Source organism: Gorilla gorilla, chromosome 3, assembly GCF_029281585.2.
Source record: "Gorilla gorilla gorilla isolate KB3781 chromosome 3, NHGRI_mGorGor1-v2.1_pri, whole genome shotgun sequence".
NCBI lineage: Eukaryota > Metazoa > Chordata > Mammalia > Primates > Hominidae > Gorilla > Gorilla gorilla.
This window is the reverse complement of record NC_073227.2, coordinates 205,429,139-205,448,127: the sequence shown is the minus strand read 5'-3', so window position 1 is coordinate 205,448,127 and position 18,989 is coordinate 205,429,139. Positions and strand designations below refer to the sequence as shown.

General features: G+C 44.9%; 1 protein-coding gene across 14 annotated transcripts in view; it reads left to right on the top strand.

The window, feature by feature from the left end:
• Positions 1-18,989, top strand: part of IRF2 (interferon regulatory factor 2) — an 86,805-nt gene that overhangs the window by 45,985 nt on the left and 21,831 nt on the right. For 12 of the 14 annotated variants that reach the window (XM_004040681.5, XM_019025872.4, XM_063705665.1 and 9 more), the window contains 3 exons: positions 8,972-9,071; positions 9,831-10,007; positions 10,326-10,372. In XM_004040681.5, coding sequence (XP_004040729.1) covers positions 8,972-9,071; positions 9,831-10,007; positions 10,326-10,372 — 324 coding nt within the window. The remainder of the gene's footprint in view (positions 1-8,971; positions 9,072-9,830; positions 10,008-10,325; positions 10,373-18,989) is intronic. The other 2 variants (XM_055384886.2, XM_063705671.1) reach the window with 1 other exon arrangement.

The window sequence follows — 18,989 nt, the reverse complement described above, 5'->3', positions numbered from 1 at the left end:
CTGAAGTGATCCTCCCACCTCAGCCTCCCAAAGTGTGGGGATTACAGGCATGAGCCACTGAACCCGGTCACAAAAGGATTTGTATCCTGTACGACTGTAGCCTCAGCCTGGAGTCTCCAATGTCTGCTCACCTTTGGTGTTTTGGCTGACTGCCTCTCAAAAGCTCCTTGCTTTTTTTGGAAAGCTCCTTGCTTCTTTGAGGATTCTTACCCTCTTCCTTCTCCAAATTCCTTTTTTTTGCTTCTCCTGGCCTTTTAGGACTAGAGGACATGGAAACTCCAGGGTTTTATATTAGGAATGGAGCATTTCATTTTCCATGTTCTCTGTTTAAAGAAAGCTTGTTTTTGTCTTTTAAAAAAGCCTTCTTTTTATCTCTGTAATGAAGCCCTATCTGTGTGTCCACCTTTCCTAAGAAAGCAGCCAGTCATTTACAACCTGCCCCTTCCAGGCACAAACACTCCCTTACTTTGTTAACCTAAAAACTCTTAATTTAATTGATCCTAGCTATTAGGGGTGAATCAAAAAGAGAGAATGTCGGCAAAAATGAAAAACTTCTAGAACTATATAATCTAGAAAAGCAACTAAATATATATCATGCCTTCTTTAAGGAGGCCCAGGAGAGAAGTTCCTCTCCTACCAGAACTGTTCTGAGTAAATGCCTTTTTCCTCTTCTCCACTCCCTCCCCTTTTCTTTTTTAATCTTAAGGACACAGTGAATAATTTAGCTGGCCAGGCTTTATCTTTGTATCAGGTACAAGAGCTTAGAGCCAGATTGCAGATTGTAGCCTGCTTCCAACAAGGGAACAGGATATTGCAGTATAATTTTTTTTAACTAATATCATTCCTGGCCTTATTGGGTCTTTTCAGATATCTTTCAAATCTTATTTCTTTTTACTATTTTCCTTTTATCCACTTATTTTGATTTTTTTTTTTCTTTAGACAAGGTCTCCCTCTGTCACCCAGGCTGGAGTGCAGTGGCGTGATCTCAGCTCACTGTAACCTCTGCCTCTGTGCTGAAGCGATCCTCCCACATTTGTCTCCCAAGTAGCTGGGACCACAGGTGCGCTCCTGGATAATTTTTATATTTTTTGTAGAGATGGGGTTTCACTATGTTGCCCAGACTGGTCTGGAACTTCAGGACTCAAGTGCTGCCCGCCTTGGCCTTCCAAAGTGCTGGGATTACAGGCATGAGCCGCAGTGCCCAGCCTGATTTTGAATTTAATGTTAACTGTGTAGAATATGTCTGTGTGAGCCTTTCTGAAACAAGGTGAGGCACTAAGTAAATAGAAATGAAGAAACCATCTGCTTATTTCCTGTGACCTGTCCCATATCTCAAGGTCTTACCACAATGTATTTTTCTAGGGTTGCTCTATCTATAGTGTTTTAGATTTACATATGTAATCAGCTTCTTCCAAAGAAACAAACAAGAAATGGAGTTGCTCCTTGGTCAGCTCAGTTAGGAGGGGTGCCGTGGAGGTATAAGGAAGGGGGGACCAGAGTAAAGGGGAGCTGGAGAGCCAGGGTAGCAAATGACACTGAATGAAAGCTGATGTGTACTCAGCACTTACTGTGTGCCAGGCACCCTTCTAAGCAAGGTACGTGCATTAGCTCACGTTCCGCCACCATGGGGTAGGTACAGTTAATATTTTCCATTTTACAGACAAGGAAACCAAGGCACAGAGAGGTTAAGTAAGATTCTGTTTTGAGGAACAAGGTAGCATTACTGTTTGATGTGGAGTAGGAGAGGAAAGCAAATGCTCCTGTGTTCTAAAGACAGGCAAGTGGTCTGCTTCTGCTTTTCCTTTTTTAAAAATACCTCCACTAGTTTTGGTTGGCAGGATGCAGTGGAGAACAGACAGCATCTCACACCTCTCCTGTTGAGCAGGTGCCTGATATGTTGACCGCTGTGATTGGTTTAGACTAACCATTAGTCCCTTCTTGGTGCTGTAGTAGATGGAACTGTGGCTCCCGGAGAAGATACGTCCACATCCTAACCCCCAGAACCTGTGGATGTCACCTCATTTGGAAAAAGGGTTTTTGCAGATATAGTGAAGGACCTTGAGATGAAATCATCCTGGATTTTCTGGGTGGGCCCTGATGCCAATGAGGAGTGTCTTTATAAGAGACAGAAGAGGAGAAGGCACACACAGAGGAGAGGGGCGTGTGAGGACTGAGGCAGAGACTGGAAATAGGCAGCCACAGCCGAGGGACTCCAAGAAGAGGCGAGGAAGGATCCTTCCCAGAGCCTTGGAAAGGAGTGAGCCCTGGCTGGGTGCAGTGGCTCACGCCTGTAATCCCCGCACTTTGGGAGGCTGAGTTGGGCAGATCACCTGAGGTCAGGAGTTTGAGACCAGCCTGGCCAACATGGTGAAACTCCATCTCTACTAAAAACACAAAAATTAGCTTGGGTGGTGGCAGGTGCCTGTAGTCCCAGCTACTTGGGAGGCTGAGGCAAGAGAATCACTTGAACCTGGGAGGTTGAGGTTGCAGTGGTAGAGGTTGCAGTGAGCTGAGATTGCGCCACTGCACTCCAGCCTGGGCGACAGAGCAAGACTCCATCTCAAAAACAAACAAACAAACAAACAAAAACCGGAGTGAGCCCTGCAGAGACCTTGATTTTGGACTTCTGGCCTTCAGGACTGTGATGGAATACGTTTCTGTTGCTGTGAGCCACCCAGTTTGTGTAATTTTTCACGACAGTCTTAGGAGATTGATGCACCCTCTAAGGGTCACCTCCTTACTGGGACTCTCGGTTGAGATGCCTTTTCTTCCATCTATTTTGTCCATGTTTTTCTGATACAGGACCAGAAGGCAAATGGATTTCCCTTTGTGCAAATGAACACTTGGCCCCTTTCAGGCAGTCCTTACCTGCTGAGCGTCACTCATCTGGCTCTTGGCTCGAGAGTTCCCTTCCCGAGGCATGGAAGGAAAGGAGACCTCTGTGTCATCTCACAGGGCTCCTCCGCTACAGCTGGACCTGAGCCAGGCTGATGAAGAAGAGCGTGCCCATGGCTGCCGGCCCGTGCCGCCTCTCAGCACCGCCCTGGCACAGAGGCCAAGGCCTGCACTGTGGCCCCGAGGCCCTGTCAAGCTGCATCCTGCTGAGGCCTAGCCAGAGTGGGCACGTGGCACTGCTCGTGCACATGGGCACTGCCATCACCGTCACTGCAGGCCTCGGCTGGGGTCAGGATCTCTTCTCTCCATACCTACACTCCCACAGGGCATCTTTTTATAGGTTTCCGGTAACTTAGGCTTGTTGGCATTCATCTGTCCATATAAATACTTAACTGAGAGCCCAATGTTCTTCCCTCCCATTCACAAGCATTCTGCCTGGGAATCCTTATTTATATTTTGAGTGGTTTGAGGTCATTCCAAGATCTCTTTTCCCACTGAAGACTGTTGTAACTCTTAGAATACACTGTCCACGGGGCTGTGGGACTCACTTCTGCTTCAGTTGGCATTCAGGATGTGTTCATGTTTATCGTGAAGTGCTCCAGGCTGGGAGCCCCATGCACCGGTGCCTTGGCTGTCTTCTTTGTGTCTGTGTGCTCAGGGCCAGGCCTAGTGCCTGGTAAGTGGGAGGCTCTCTGTCAAAATTGTTCTGGGAATACGCAGATGAATGTCGTGGACTTGAAGGGGAGCAACATTGGTGGTGTTTTTGTTCTGTTGAGATAATCAGATTTATGGACACTGGCTTGGCAGTTGTCACATGGCTCTCAGAAAGTCCATTCAACCTACTCCATTCTTAGTAAGAGAGAAAGAGTTGGTTAATTAATGCCTTAAATTTGTTTCCATCCTCTATTGTCTTAGTCTGTTCCCTGTTGCTTATAACAGAATACCTGACTCTGGATAATTTATAAAGAAGAGGAATTTATTTCTTACAGTTATGGAGGCTGAGAAGTCCAAGGTTGAGGGGCTGCATCTGGTGAGGGCCTTCTTGCTGGTGGGGACCCTCTGGAGAGTCCTGAGGCAGTGCAGGATATCACGTGGTGCGGGGAAAGAGCATGCTCACGTGCTAGCACAGGTCTCTCTTCCTCTTAAAAAGCCATAATCCTACCCTCATGACAACTCATTAATCCATTAATCCCTGAATGGATTAATCCATTCATGAGGGCAGGGCCCTCATGACTCAATCACCTCTTAAAGGCCCCACCTCTCAGTACTGCCACATTGGGGATTAAATGTCAATATAAGTTTCATAGGGGGCAAATATTCAAACCATAGCACCTACTTTTAATAAGTTTGAAGGAGGGTGGGAATGGAATGGGTCCCTTGGATTCCTCTGAAGGAACAGCGAGGAAGTTTGGAAAAGTGCATTAAAACCAGCTCATGAATGAGACCTTGGCTGGGGCAATTTTCCTTTGGTTATGGGTATTTGCAAATGTGCATAGCATGTTTGAGTAGCCCAATGACAAAAAGAAATAGGATAGCAAATTTTCATAAGCCTGTATCTAGATGTATGAATATTTTGCCTTATCTTTGTGTGTGTGTGTGTGTGTATCTGTGTGTATCTGGTATATTAAAGCAGCTCCCTGACAGCATACATTGTAAGACATAAGGGCATTTTCTTATATATCCACAATATACCATTGTTAATTGGACAAAATTAATACTGTTTAACATCATCACTGCTCCATTCATATTAAGAATGCCTTGAGTATTCCCAAATAATCTTCTTACAGTTGATTTGTTCAAATCAGAATTCAGACTGTCCACAGGTTGTGTTTGGTGTTTATGACTCTAAGTCTCTGCTGACTGTGGGCCTCTGTTTTTTTCCTTCTTGCCATTGACTTGTTGAGACCAGGTTGGTTTTGGGTTTGTCCACGTGCTTGCTTGTGGTTCCCTGGGCCATTTCTTGAGGAAGGAAGGAGGCAGTCACATCCGGGGTCCTGGTTTCTCTCGTAGCTCCGTGTGACCCCCAACTCTGGTGGGGTTATTGATGTTCTTATTTCCTCCTGGATCTGTGCACTAAGGCAGGGGAATCATCAGATCTTTCCCTTTTTTTCACTTTGAGAATAGGCTTGTGTTTGTGTAAACATCAGGCTATCTCTGACCAGGGTAAGGAGTCCAGACAGAAATAGCACACTAATTGGAACATCTTGCAAATGTTGGGGGGAAGAAGAGGCAGAGGAGATAACAGAACTGGTTTCCATGTGGGGCCAAGGAACATTGTTCTGCATTGCTCAAAATAATGTCAGATGCTTTTCTGAAGTCAAGCAGCACTCATCTCTTCTGCCTTCCTTCAGATGGGCAGAGTTGTGCACACACGTACAAATGGTGGGCCCTGGCATGGGGCGTCTATCCATACACAGCATGTACCACCACCACGTGTGCAGGACTGGTCACTCGGGGATGAGACACCTGGCACATACTGACGTCACGGGGTCTACACACACGTAGCAACACCGTCATGTCCCATGGAACACACAACTTGTGACCAGAATGTTTACTGGTCAGAATCTCTTTCAGTTTTAAAATGAATCTTGCTTTCTCTTACCTTTTCATATGGTCTTCTTCAAAAAAAGAATCTGTGATACAATTTTAAAGATATTTCTGATAAGTTTATAGTCTTTTCTTTTTTTTTCCTGAAGTATGAAAAACTAGGTAAAGGTGACATGTAGTTTAAAAAATATTTACCATTTTAAAGTGACATTCACGATGTCATGCAGCTATCACCACTGTCCAGTTCCAGAACTTTTTATCCCTCCAAAAGGAAATGCTGTACCCATTAATCAGTCACTTCCCATTTCCCTCCCCCCTAGCTTGTGGCAACCAGTAATCTGCTCTCTGTCTCTATGGATTTGCCTTTTCTGCATATTTCATGTAAATGGAATCATTCAGTATTTGGCCTTTTGTGTCTGGCTTCTTTCATCCAGCATAATGTTTTCAAGGTTTGTCCACGTGGTAGCATGTGTCAATACTCTATTCCTTTTTGTGGCTGAATAATATTCCATTGTATGGATATACCACATTTTGTTTACCCATTCATCAGCTGATGGACACTCAGGTTGTTTCCATCTTTTGGCTTTTGTAAGTAGTGCTGCTATGAACATTTATGTTTTGGTTTGAATGTTGGCTTAGAATTCTTTGGGTATATATCCAGGTGTAAAATTCCTGGATCATCAAGTAATTCTGTGTTTCACTTTCTTGAGGAATGGCCAAACTTTTTCTCCAGAGTGGCTGTACCATTTTGCACTTCCACAGCGATGTGTGAGGATTCCAGTTTCTCCACATCCTCACCAACGTTTGTTATTTGTGTATCTTTTTTTGGAGACATGTCTGTGGGTTAGTCTGTTTCATGTTGCTGCAAAGGACTACCTGGGGCTGGGTAATTTATTAAAAAAATGAGGTTTCTTTGGGTTAGGGTTCTAGGCTGTACAAGAAGCATGACCTTGGCATCTGCCTCTGATAAGGCCTCAGGATGGGAGGCAAAGGGCATTACATGGCAAGAGAGGGAGGAAGAGAGAATGGTGCAGGCGACAGGCTGTTTTGAATAATCAGCTCTCACCAGAGCTAATGGAGTGAGAGCTTACTCATTACCACGAGAATGACACCAAGCCATTCATGAGGGATCCTGCCCCATGACCCAAACACCGTCCACCAGACCCCACCTGCAACACTAGCGATCACATTTTAACACGAGATTTTGAGGGGACAAACACCTGAACTATTCCAGTCTACTCAGGCCTGTTGCACATTTCAAGAGGGTCCATAGTGTATGTTGCTGGGTTCGGTCAGTGCTTTTGTAGTTGCATGACTTTTGCGGTTTCTGTGGGACTAGGTTTGGTTGTGTGTGTGTGTATGTGTATGCGTGCATGCGTGCAGATGCTTAAAAAGATCTACTTTATTTGTATCAATTTTGTGTCTTGCAAGTTAGATTTCAGATTGTGTCACCCTAGAACTCCTTTGATCTAGAAAAAAGTGCAACAGCAAATTCTTAAGAATCTCGGTGTTTAAGTATAAAGCTTTAGATTCTGGGCGTGCACTTCAGGAAAAGCTCTTTCATGAAATCAGTTTTCACTTGTATTCATTTTCATGTGAACATCAATAAATGGCATCAAGTGATTTTGCTGTCGATTTTCATCTACATTAAAGCATTAAATGTCACTCAGCCCCTTTCTGATCACTGTCCTTTTGAAATTGGCTAACCCGAAGCCCTCTCTGTGGATGATACAGAATGAACACCGAGGAATTTATGAAAAAGTCTCTCACTTTCAGTTCTCCTTTAATAACTGACTTTTTAGAAGATGGTAGAATTTTCCTTTTAACAGGTTTTGGGAAACTCTCCAATGTTCTGAAATAGTCTTTGTTCTGGCTTTGTGATTGGTTCTGTGGAGTGGCGCTGAATCTCTTTGGGGACAGCTGGGACCCTTTCTGTGTTTCACTATGTGAGACTGAAGTGGTGGAAACTCCCTGCTGACATTTCCTCTCCTTCCTCAGCATCTAGTGCAGGGATCCGCATACCTAGCAATTACCAGAACTGCCTTGAGAGCTTTGAAAGAGTACAACCTCCTGGGCTTTAATCTCCACAGAATCCAGGTCTCAACTAGTCTGTCATAGGACAGGGACTCTTCCAAATCTAAAAGCTGGGAGACAATGAGTGGGTGATTAAGTAATAGCATATGGAGTCGCATGACCTGGGTTTTGAACTTAGACACTTATTATCCTGCAAGTTCGTTGACTAAATAGTTAAAGTCTGCTTCTCGGTTTCCTCAGCTCTAAAATGGAAATCGTAACATATACCTCACTCAGTAGGCTGTGGGAGGAAAACAAAACTGAGGTCCCTGTGGATGTGGGTAGTCAGATGCACAGTGCCAATGGGACCTTAGTACCTGCCGGTACCGCCACAAGAGCTGCTTGGGCCAGGCTCCTCATCTGTAGCTTTACTAAGAGTACGGCTTTGTTACTAAACCATGGGTTTCCAATCATGTGTTTTTCAGGGTTGCTTGAGGCGGTTTTGAGTTACAGACCTCAACACTGAGAGAGATGTAGAGATAGTCTGATATAAGGATTGTATTGAGGGATGTTTCTCCAGAAAAATGTGTCATTTCATAACCTCTACCTCTTTGTTTGCACTTCTTGCTATTTCTTGCAGGCAGTAGACCCACAGGGATTCGAACATGACTTTCTATTTCTGTTGTTTGCACAAGCAAATGGAGATATTTGGTTTCTGTGACAGTGGCCTCAGATGTACCCGACTTTTCTTTAGTAGCATCAAGGGTTTTGGAAAGTTGTCTAATTTTTAATTTACCTAAGATAGCTGGAGTTACTATTTACGAAACGATGAGAATAAATTATAAGAGTAAGCATTAGAAGTTTCGGTAGATGGCCATTTTTCTGTGGTTTTATAAAAAAAAGAGGCACAGGGCCAGGTGTGGTGGCTCACACCTGTAATCCCAGCAGTTTGGAAGCCTGAGGCGGGCAGATCACTTGAGGTCAGGAGTTCGAGACCAGCCTGGCCAGCATGGCAAAACCCCATCTCTACCAAAAATACAAAACTTGGCCAGGCGTGGTGGCACATGCCAGTAATCCTAGCTACTCAGGAGGCTGAGGTGGGAGAATCTCTTAAACCCGGGAGATGGAGGTTGTAGTGAGCCAATATGGCGCCACTACACTGCAGCCTGGGCAACAGAGCGAGACTCTGTCTCCAAAAAAATATATTGAAAAATAGAAAAGAGGCACAAATAATGGAACACACTGACATATCCCAAATCATCACCTTTGACCTTGGAAAACATTCCTGCTCTGCAAGACTTCACGAGACTGACTGTCACTCGGGGTAGTCTATCAAGGTTTGGGATCCAGTGGGGGAAGTGGGTTTGGTTTACAGTAGATTTTCTTGTCAACAGTCAACACATTCAGCGATGCTTGCTGGGGAATCTTGCTGGCTAGACCTTCACAACCTTTTGCAATGGTGGGCCAAAACCCATGACTGCAGTTCTTCTTTACCTTTTTTTTTTTTTTTTTTCAGGAAAAGAAGATTTTTCAGATCCCCTGGATGCATGCGGCTAGACATGGGTGGGATGTGGAAAAAGATGCACCACTCTTTAGAAACTGGGCAATCCATACAGGTACTAAAATTCCCTGCGGCATTTATAGAGGAAGGCACTCTTGCTTAGTTTTGTTTTTATTACACATAAAGTAGCCTGGCTTATGACCTCATGAAGGTGGCTCTGAAAAACCTGTGACTTGTCCCTAGGCACATCCAGGACACGTGGGGTACAAACCGCAGCCCTCAGAAGTAATGCTCCCCTCATCCTATACACTCTTAGTCCTTCAATTTCCTATAAATGTGGTAGTCTAAGAAGTTCCCTAGGTGTTACCAGGGGAATAGAAACTCAGATGTTCTGATGCTATAAACTTTGGTCAAATTTATCTCCCCCCAGAAGGTGGTCAGAAATACATGTATTTATTACAACCTTTACGTAGGAAGCTGTTTACAGGAATGGACTTTGTTGGAGCGTCAGATGAAAAAGAGGCACTCAGGTTCCCTCTGCCTGTTGACTTTGCAGCCTCTCAGTCTTCTGTATTTTTCTTACGCTGATGCTCCATTCTTCCAGCATTTATAGTTTCCTCAAGCTGTTCAGTAGAACCAGGGTGACCAACTTGTCCCAGTTTGCCTGGAACTGTTCAGGTTTTAAAAACAAAATTCCCACATCCCAAGAACTTTCTCACCCCCAGGTACACCAGGACGATTTGTCACTGGAGGTATAGCATGGAGTGAAAAGGTTTCCTTATACTGCCTGACCAGCAATACTGTGTTTCCAGAAATTCCTTCCTCTGTATCTAATGTTTTCTCTCTTTTTCTTAATCTTTGTCTCTTTTGTTAGGAAAGCATCAACCAGGAGTAGATAAACCTGATCCCAAAACATGGAAGGCGAATTTCAGATGCGCCATGAATTCCTTGCCTGATATTGAAGAAGTCAAGGATAAAAGCATAAAGAAAGGAAACAATGCCTTCAGGGTCTACCGAATGCTGCCCCTATCAGAACGGCCTTCTAAGAAAGGTAAAGGCATTTACAGACTAAAATAATATAACTCAATTTGTGTCATCGTGCCTTCGTGATCTCTTCATTTCTACATCTGCAGTCACTTTGCAGGTAGAATAGCCTCTTCATGCTGTAGGGGATCATTCCGCCCCTACCTGGCTTGGAAACAAGACTTTCAATTCACCAAAGGCAGTGAAAGATACATGTGGAATTTTGACCATGTACAGATTAAAGCAACAGGTTCATTGAGAGTTTCAGAAAGAATTTAATTTGAGGGAAATGTTTCTCTGGAGGCCCTTCATGAATTAATCCAAAACTACATTTTTGTTGCCACAGGAAAGAAACCAAAGACAGAAAAAGAAGACAAAGTTAAGCACATCAAGGTAATCTTGGGTGATTCAGAGAGAAAGCCAAAGTTGGGATCCTATTAATGACTCATATTCTGCCTTGTAAAGACGAGTCACAGGACCTCAGTGTGTCCTCTTTCTTCCTTTGCTTGTGTCTTCTGTGCTTTACATGTTTGCTCTTCAGCATGTATCCACTTGCAGACATAGGTACACAGGTCCCTGCCTCATCCCGTTTCTCTGGGAAATTTATGAATGAAGTCACAGATTCTCACTGTGCTCGGCAGGCTGAGGCCTCCATCTGGCCACCGCAGCCGTTGCCAGCGGTCATTTTGTGCCAGCTAAACTCCACAACAGCTTATGTCTCATACTATTGAGTATATTTTCAGGCTATTAAGTATACTTCAATATGTATTAAATGTTATAGACCTCTATACAATGTATGAACTCTATGTTACAGACATTCCGTCACAGGCCCTTCGGTGGGGGACGGAGTGGTCAATGTCAGCACTCTATCAGCACAGCTCTCAATGGCTGCCTTCTGTCCACTGTAGAATCATCTCTCACACCCCACAAGGGTTTTCCATGGGATGTGCGTGTGTGTGTCAGCTTCTCACTAGGCTGTGTCGTCTGACCTCCCCTACAGTCTGAGGATCTTTATGCATAGATTAGGTGGCCCTTGTTAAATAGTAAGAGAAGAGCCGAATATGCCCTGCAAAACTGGAGACGGGCTTCAGTGGCTGAGCAGAGAGCATACACTGCGGTCACAGACCCAGGGATCTCAGAGAGATTGTCGAGCTCCCTGGCCTCCCTTTGTAGATGAAGAAATTTAGGCGGAGGGTGTTTTTGCAGTGATGCTTTCAGTTTCACTTTTACTAGTTTTTATTTTTAACTAAATTTAAATATTGTACTGTATTAAAGGCCTAATTTTGTTTTAACTTTTCATTGTGGAAAGATTTTATGCACATAGGAAGGAGACAGTTGAGTAAAATTTACCCCATAGGCCATCATTCAGATTAATTTTAACCTTAATCAGCTCCTGGCCAGTTTTGCTTCATCAATAGCCCCTCCCATTTCCTGACTTCTAACATGAAATTGCAGCCCTTCAACCATTTTTGACTTACAAAAGTAATTTATTTATTTAATTTTTTTAAAATTGAGACGGAGTTTTGCTCTATTGGCACAGGCTGGAGTGCAATGGCGCGATCTTGGCTCATTGCAACCTCCGCCTCCTGGGTTCAAGCGATTCTCCTGCCTCAACCTCCCGAGTAGCTGAGACTACAAACACGTGCCACCATGCCCAGCTAATTTTTGTATCTTTAGTAGAGATGGGGTTTCACCATGTTGGACAGGCTGGTCTTGAACTCCTGACCTTAAGTGATTCGCCCACCTCAGTCTCCCAAAGTGCTGGGAATACAGGTGTGAGCCACGGCACTCAGCCCCAAAACAATTTTTTATAGTTCAGCTTTTTTTTGAACTATTTTTTGGAATTTGAAGCAAATTCCAAACCTCATAGCATTTCTTCCATAATAGTTCAGTATATATATTTAAAAGGTAAATGCTCTGTAAAAATACCATGATGTCATTACTGTACCTGAAAAAGTTCACAGTAATTACTCAATATCAGTGAATATCCAGCCAGTGGTCAGAGTTTCAGTTGTTTCATACATGTTATAACATTCGTGTAGTTTGTTTACTTAAATTAAGACCCATATAAAATCCACATGTGATTTCTGAATGTCTTTTAAGTACTTTTTAAGTATATATGTTTCCCCTATATTACCTCTTAAAACATTTTTTTTTTTTTACAATTGAACAAACCTAGTTGTTAGCCATATCATTTCTCACAGTTGTTTTTTTTTTTTGAGACAAGATCTTACTCTGTCACCCAGGCTGGAGTGAAGTGACGCGATCATGGCTCACTGCAGCCCCAACCTCCCGGGCTCAGGTGATCCTCCCGCCTCAGCCTTCCTCTAGTAGTTGGGTCTATAGGTGTGTGCCACCAAGCATGGATAATTAAAAAAAATTTTTTTTTTATAGAGGTGAGGTTTCATTCTGTTGCCCAGGCTGGTCTCAAACTCCTGGCCTCAAGTAATCCTCTTGCCTCGGCTTCCCAAAATGTTGGAATTACAAGTGTGAGCCTGGCCGAGTTTGTATTTTAAGGCCTACGTTTTGATTCATGTTATTTAGTCAGAAAAGCACAGCTTTCTCACACATGTGTGAGAATTTGCTACAATTTCAAGTGTGACTGAATCGTATTTACTACTCTTTTCCCATTATCTAGCTCAGTGCCTGGCCCAGAACAGATCACTAATAGGTATTTGATAACTGAATAGATGCATCCGCATTTGTTGACTAAATAGATGTATAAATAAGTAGGATATGTGGGGTGGGAGTGAGGGGTTTTCCATTAGGATGCAGATTTAATTTCATAATCGCAGTTAATGGAGAAATAAGAATGGAGTAACAGATGTTGCCTTTTCAGCACACTTTGCTCACATGTACCCACTGTATTCCATCGAACGCCAGATGCCAATGATACTAAGATGCACCATTATTTTATGTATCTCTTAGAAAAACTGCTTCCAGTGAAACCATGACACATAATGGATTGAAAGGCATGTCCTCTTTCAGGGATGTGGCAATGCAAGGAAATGTACATCTTAGTAGTTCATGCCATGTGGTGGTCCCGTTTGTCCGGGATCTCTACAGCCACATCGGCACTGGCGGTGTCTTCACATGGCCCTGAAATGAGCAAGTTGTGGAAGGCATGGTCCTGGGTGGGCTTGACCATCCTGGCCCAGGGAAGTAAGTGAGAGATCCCGTTAGGTGCAGCCGTGTGGGTCAAGAGCCACCTCAGCCAAGTGTGTTTTATGAAATCCTTGTGCCGTGAAGATATGATTCATACCTGAAACTTTTTTCTTGAAAGGACCTGATTCCTTCAGCGGAAGGCAGGTGATTCATTAGGCCTAAACACAGCCTAACTTTTGAATTTAGATCTACTTGCATTGTGCTTTCCAGTGTAGCACGGAAGCTCAGAAGAGGCCAGTGGGCTTCCCGAGTTCTGTGCTTCCTGGCTGTTCAAGCTATTGTGTGGACTCGGTGTCTCTGTACAGTGTTTGAAAAGTGAACTCCCTAGGGCGTCTGGAATTGGAAAGTCAGAGGACAATTACTAGCTATTAATATATTACTTTTTAATTGTATATCAAAACACCCAAGCACTGAGTTAATATATCCTGTGCAAATATACTAAACCTACTTAGTCCATCCAAATATGTAACTGGATACACTACGTAGGTTTCTTCTACTGAGGAAATTTGTCTTTCATGTGGTAACTAGGTATGAAAATTTGCTGTTGAAGCAAGCTTTTCCCAATCTTCAAGTTGAAGTTTTAATTAGCAAACAATGTTTACAACATGTAGGCCAAGTGTTAGAATTTTCTTGGGGTCACTCATGATTTATCTCCATGCTATATGTCCCCCAACAAATAGTCTCCCCGAGACTGGAACACCCAAGGCCCATTGGCCATGTGGCAGGTGCAGAAACGGCCTCAGCATCCTCTGACATTTCGCTTTGTGAGCATATCCCTGCAAACTCAGTCAGCCATGTTTTCCTTGAGCTAAGCCCCACCTGTGCGGCGGTAACTGGATATCTAAGGAAATAAGAACAAGAAAAACAGCTGGGTACAGTGGTACATGACTGTCCCAGCTACTCAGGAGGCTGAGGTGTAGGAGGATGGCTTGAGCCCAGGAGTTTGAGGCTGCAGTGAGCCGTGATTGCACCACTGCACTCCAGCCTGGGCAACAGAGCAGGACCCCTTCCCCACCTCAAAAAAGAAAGAAAAACAATAATGAGAAATCCTGGATTCTACATCATCAGTGCATGTATATGTTTCAGAAAATATCATGGAACAGTTTGCTCTGAGTCTTCAGACAAGGCCAAGAACAGTAAGAATAGAAGTAGTTAAAACAGAGGGGTGCTAGTTGATATTTTTGAGCTGATTCCAAGTTCCCAGCTATGATTTTTGTCTCACTGAGTTCTCCCTGTGATGGGCAGGTCGTTTCCCTTTTATACATTTAGGAAATGGGTGCACAGAGAAGCTGATTCATTTTCCCAAGGCTGCATTGCTTTACAGAGCTGAGATTTGAATCCAAGTTTGTCCACCGGGTGCCTCGTAGCCTTTGGGGCCTAAGCCAGGCCTTGAGGGGTGGACAGGGTCAAACTGGTCCTTCCCCAGCACTAGGGGCATCAGGAATGAAGGCCTGGAGATTACAGTTGGTTTGTCTTTCCTGGATGAGACAGGAAACTGGCTTAATTAGAGCAGGAGTTTGTGTGAGAGGGCAATGGGAAATACAGGCATGTAGGTGGGGCGAATAGAAATGGGTACTTCCTGCTTCGGAGGGTTGTTTGCAGCTGAAACATACGTGCCTTGAAACTGTAAGGTGCTTCCGGATCAAAGTGTTAGTGTTATGAAGGAGACAGAATTGGGAAGGGCTGCCAAAGTCACTTGGAAAAGATTAGGCCTGGTCTGTATTCGTTCTGAGCACAGACCTATGGGTAGAAGTTATAGAAAAGCAGATAGGGGTTCGGCTGCTCTTTCTCATAGAGCTGTTGGCTCTAACAGTGACCTGAGCTGGATTAAAACACAGCACACTCCCTGGCAGGGCTGCTACTGGAGTGATCCCTTCACTAGTTGGAAGAGGTCTTCAGTTTTTAAACTTTAATCAAATGAAGGCACACACCAGCAACTCACTTGAAAGATAAGATGAGAGATGCCCTGGGTGAAGCAGGTTATCAGGCTTATTCTGCCTGCCCGGGATCCTTCCTTCCCATGTGGTGGCTCAGAACGGGAGCTCCGAACCCAGTTTGAAGAGCTTGAGGGGCAGTTTTATGGAATGAGACACAGTTGAACTCCTTGGAGCACACTTAGAGCAGGCGGGAATTGATATGTAAGGGAGACCTTTCTCACCGGGATGGGAAGGAGTGGGAGGCAGGAGAGACTGCTGTGGAAAGGCGGTAGCTGGTGCCACTGGCATGGAGGGAGGAGACATTTCTCCAGAAAGTGGAAGAGGGTACGGAGGATGCAGATAAGAGCGGCCTAAAGAGGAGGCCCCGGTGTTTTGCACCTTCAGGAGGGAGTGTTGGGAATGGAGGTTGTTTTGTGGAGAGGGTGTTTCGCTTTGGACATGCTGCCTTTGAAGTGACAGAGAGCCCTGAAGGTAAATGCCAGCTAGAAAGTTGGAGGGTACAGCACTCGAGTGAGTGCCCAATGGGCAGATGTGTGGTCATTTACTTGAGAATGGCGTTGGTAGCTTTGGAAACTGATGCCTTCTCTAAGAGATGCAGGCAAAGACCCGCAGAGAAGAGGCAGAGAAAAGTGAGCTAAGGGAAAAAGTCAAGAGGGAAGCTGCAGTGAGAGAAGGGAGGAAGAGAATGACGATGGCCTCATTCCAAGCAAGGAGCAGAAGGAAGGTGGTTCTGGGACCGGGCAGGAGGCCCCAGCCTGTCTTACGAGAGCTTCTGTTCTCGGTGGCATTGCGCCTCTGTGCTGGGTGTGTGCACTCGCCAAGGTCCAGTTCCCTGACCTGCTTGTGAAGTCCAGCTGTCAGCCTACACATTCTGTTAGCAGAGACCTAGAGATGTCCTTAAATTTGATGTCCTTAAATCTGGCTTCAAAGAGACTGGCTTTGCACAGGTGAGTTAGAGCATTTTGGAAGGTGGGAGGTGGGCTGGAGGCCCATGAAATGGGACTTCAGGGACAAGGGGCATTAGCACAGGGTTGAGACAGCATGGGCTCGGAGCAGAGGGGAGTCACTCTGCTGTCCTATAAGTCTGGTCCGTCCCCAAGCCCATTCAGCAAGTGTAGCTTCAAGACCAGCTAAAGGTGTATTATTTTACAGGTCTAAAGAAGTGTGCTCCTGCCCCTGAACTCTCTCTTGTGCCAGTTTGCTTTTGCTTAAAATCCCTTAAACCAGAGACCAAACCTTGGATTCTGTAATTACAGCAAAGGTTCTTGAGTGTCAATGTTTGGCGGAGTTCATGCACCCACATAGACCAATCCTTGGATTCTACAATTAGAGCAAAGATTTTTGAACATAAATGTTTGGTGGAGTTCATGCACCATGGAGGAGTCTGGACCCAAGCAGAGTCTTTTTTTTTTTTTTTTTTTTTTTTTTTTAATCTTTGGAACAAGGGGAGAAAATTAAAAGCCAAGAAAGCTATGGGTTACTTGATTAACAGAAGAGCCTCTATCTAAAGTGAGAAAGGGAGCAGACAGAGGGGATGTGAATCCTGACCAGGATTAACCAGGCCAGGTTATGGTGCAGCAAAGCAGGAGGAGTTGAGCCAGGGCAGGAGTGGGGCATCGGGGGTCCAGGAGAGGCTTCGGGCGAAGAGTGTTCTGGGCCTGCAGGATCTCTGTGTTTATTTTACATAGAGAACTCCACACCCCTTTTCTTCATTTGAGATCCTTGGATTTTTAATATACCTTAGATTTAGATATTCCTACTTCTAATCATTTCAAAAATTTTGACCCAGTTTAGTGAAGATCCTTCTCTCCTGGGCCTGTTCTGCACCCTGGATGGAGGTGTTTCGGGAGGTGCTGGCTCCGTTTTACTGTGCCATTGACTGTACTGTCTGTCCAGAGTGACGGTGTCAGTGAGATGATTGGCACTGATGGCTCTGAAATGACAAGGTTTCTTTTGAAGTGGGGTGAGGGGAGTAACACAGTGTTTGGAATAGTCTCTCCCAGCCTCCATCGGTGGAATATATGATGCCATTATAGAAGTGGTCAGTGCAGGATACAGGGTAAGAATGGAGAGAGTAGAAGGCTGGGCATGGTGGCTCATGCCTGTAATCCCAGCACTTTGGGAGGCCGAGGTGGGCAGATCACCTGAGGTCAGGAGTTCGAGACTAGCCTGGCCAACATGGTGAAACCCCGTCTCTACTAAAAATACAAAAAATTAGCCAGGCATGGTGGCAGGCACCTGTAATCCCAGCTACTTGGGAGGCTGAGGCAGGAGAATCTCTTGAACCCGGGAGGCGGAGGTTGCAGTGAGCCAAGATCACGCCATTGCACTCTAGCCTGGGTGATAGTGTGACACCCCATGTCAAAAAAAAAAAAAAGTATGGAGAGAGAGTAGAACAGTGTTCAAAAGAGTGTCTCAGTCTCCCCTGGAATTAGGGCAGGATACAAGGGCTTCTTAAGACAGAAAGCTCCTGGAATTGAACCATATTTTGTGACCAAAGACAGAGTTCAGTTCCGGTGTCTCCGCAGGCTAAAAGTAGCGTGATCTTGGAAAATTAATTTAGTCTCTGAGTCATCGTTTTCTCAAGTGATAAAAGTATCACTTGTCACTAATTAAACTGTAGATCATGTGTAACACTTAGAGGTCTTCAATGGAGAAATCAGAATTAATTTAGCTTTTTAAATATATGCAAGCCTGACTGCCTCATTACTTTTATAAGAAACCTAGAAACAGAATGACTAAAAAAATAAGGTCAGACAGCAAAGGAAGCCCATACAAATGAGCAGTTCTCTTGTAACTTCTTCAGAGGCCTGTGCTTAATTCTTTTTGAGGGAGTTGAAGAAATGGAGGTGGAATAGTGAAAGGTGGGGCATGACTCGGGGTGGGGAAACTGACCAGGGGTCATTGAGGACGCCATTGAGAAAGGAGGCTGCTGTTGGAGAGGTGGAGAATTGCAGCAGTGTCAGACAGTTCAGGCCGCCATGGAGGGACAGCATGGTCCATCAGAGGTCAGAATATGGGGCTGGGGGAAGGGATTTGAGAAAAGGCCATTGGATTTGGGAGAGCACAGTTTTGTTGGTGACCTTTGGTAATGGTGAGTACTTATTTACTAATAAGTGCCATGTACGTAGTTAGCTCATTTAATCTTCACCTTATCCCTATGACGTGGGTCCTATTATTGTCCTCAGTTTACAACTGTCCGCAGTGCCCTAGGGTGGCTTACAGAGGTTAAATAAGGAGCTGCAACCAGTGAGGAGTGGAGGTGCCAGGCTTTGCTCCAGGCCCTTCTGATTCCAAAGCCCGAGCTCTCAAGACCCTTCTGGGAGCTTGATTCTGCAGGTGGAGAGGAAGCGAGACCACAGGAACTAATGGGGGCCCAGGTGGAGAGGCGAAGTCCGGAAAGGCAGACAGCGGGTCGGAAGTTTGGTTGTGAAGGAAGGGAAAACCTGCTGACTCACCCAGGTCACAGGCAAGTGGTTTTTTTTTTTGTTTTTTGTTTTTTTTTCAGAAGGGGCAGACTTTTTTTTTTTGTCTTTAAGAATCAGGCTCTCGCTCTGTCACCCAGGATGGACTGCAGTGACATGATCATAGCTCATTGCATCCTTGAACTCCTGGGCTCAAGAGAGCCTCCCAACACCGCAGCCTCCCAAGTATCCAGGACAAGAGGCGTGCACCACCACACGCGGCTAATGCTTTCATTTTTTGCAGAGACAGGGTCTTGCTATGTTGCCCAGGCTGGTCTCGAACTCCTGGGCTGAAACGATCCTGCAGCCTCAGCCTCCCAAAGTGCTGAGATTCCAGGGTGAGCCACCGTGCTTGGCCCAAGAAAAGGCAGACTTCGTATTTAGAACTTATAAGAGAGAAGAGTGCAAGACACTGGGGGAGAAAGGAGTAAAAATCGTGCCTGG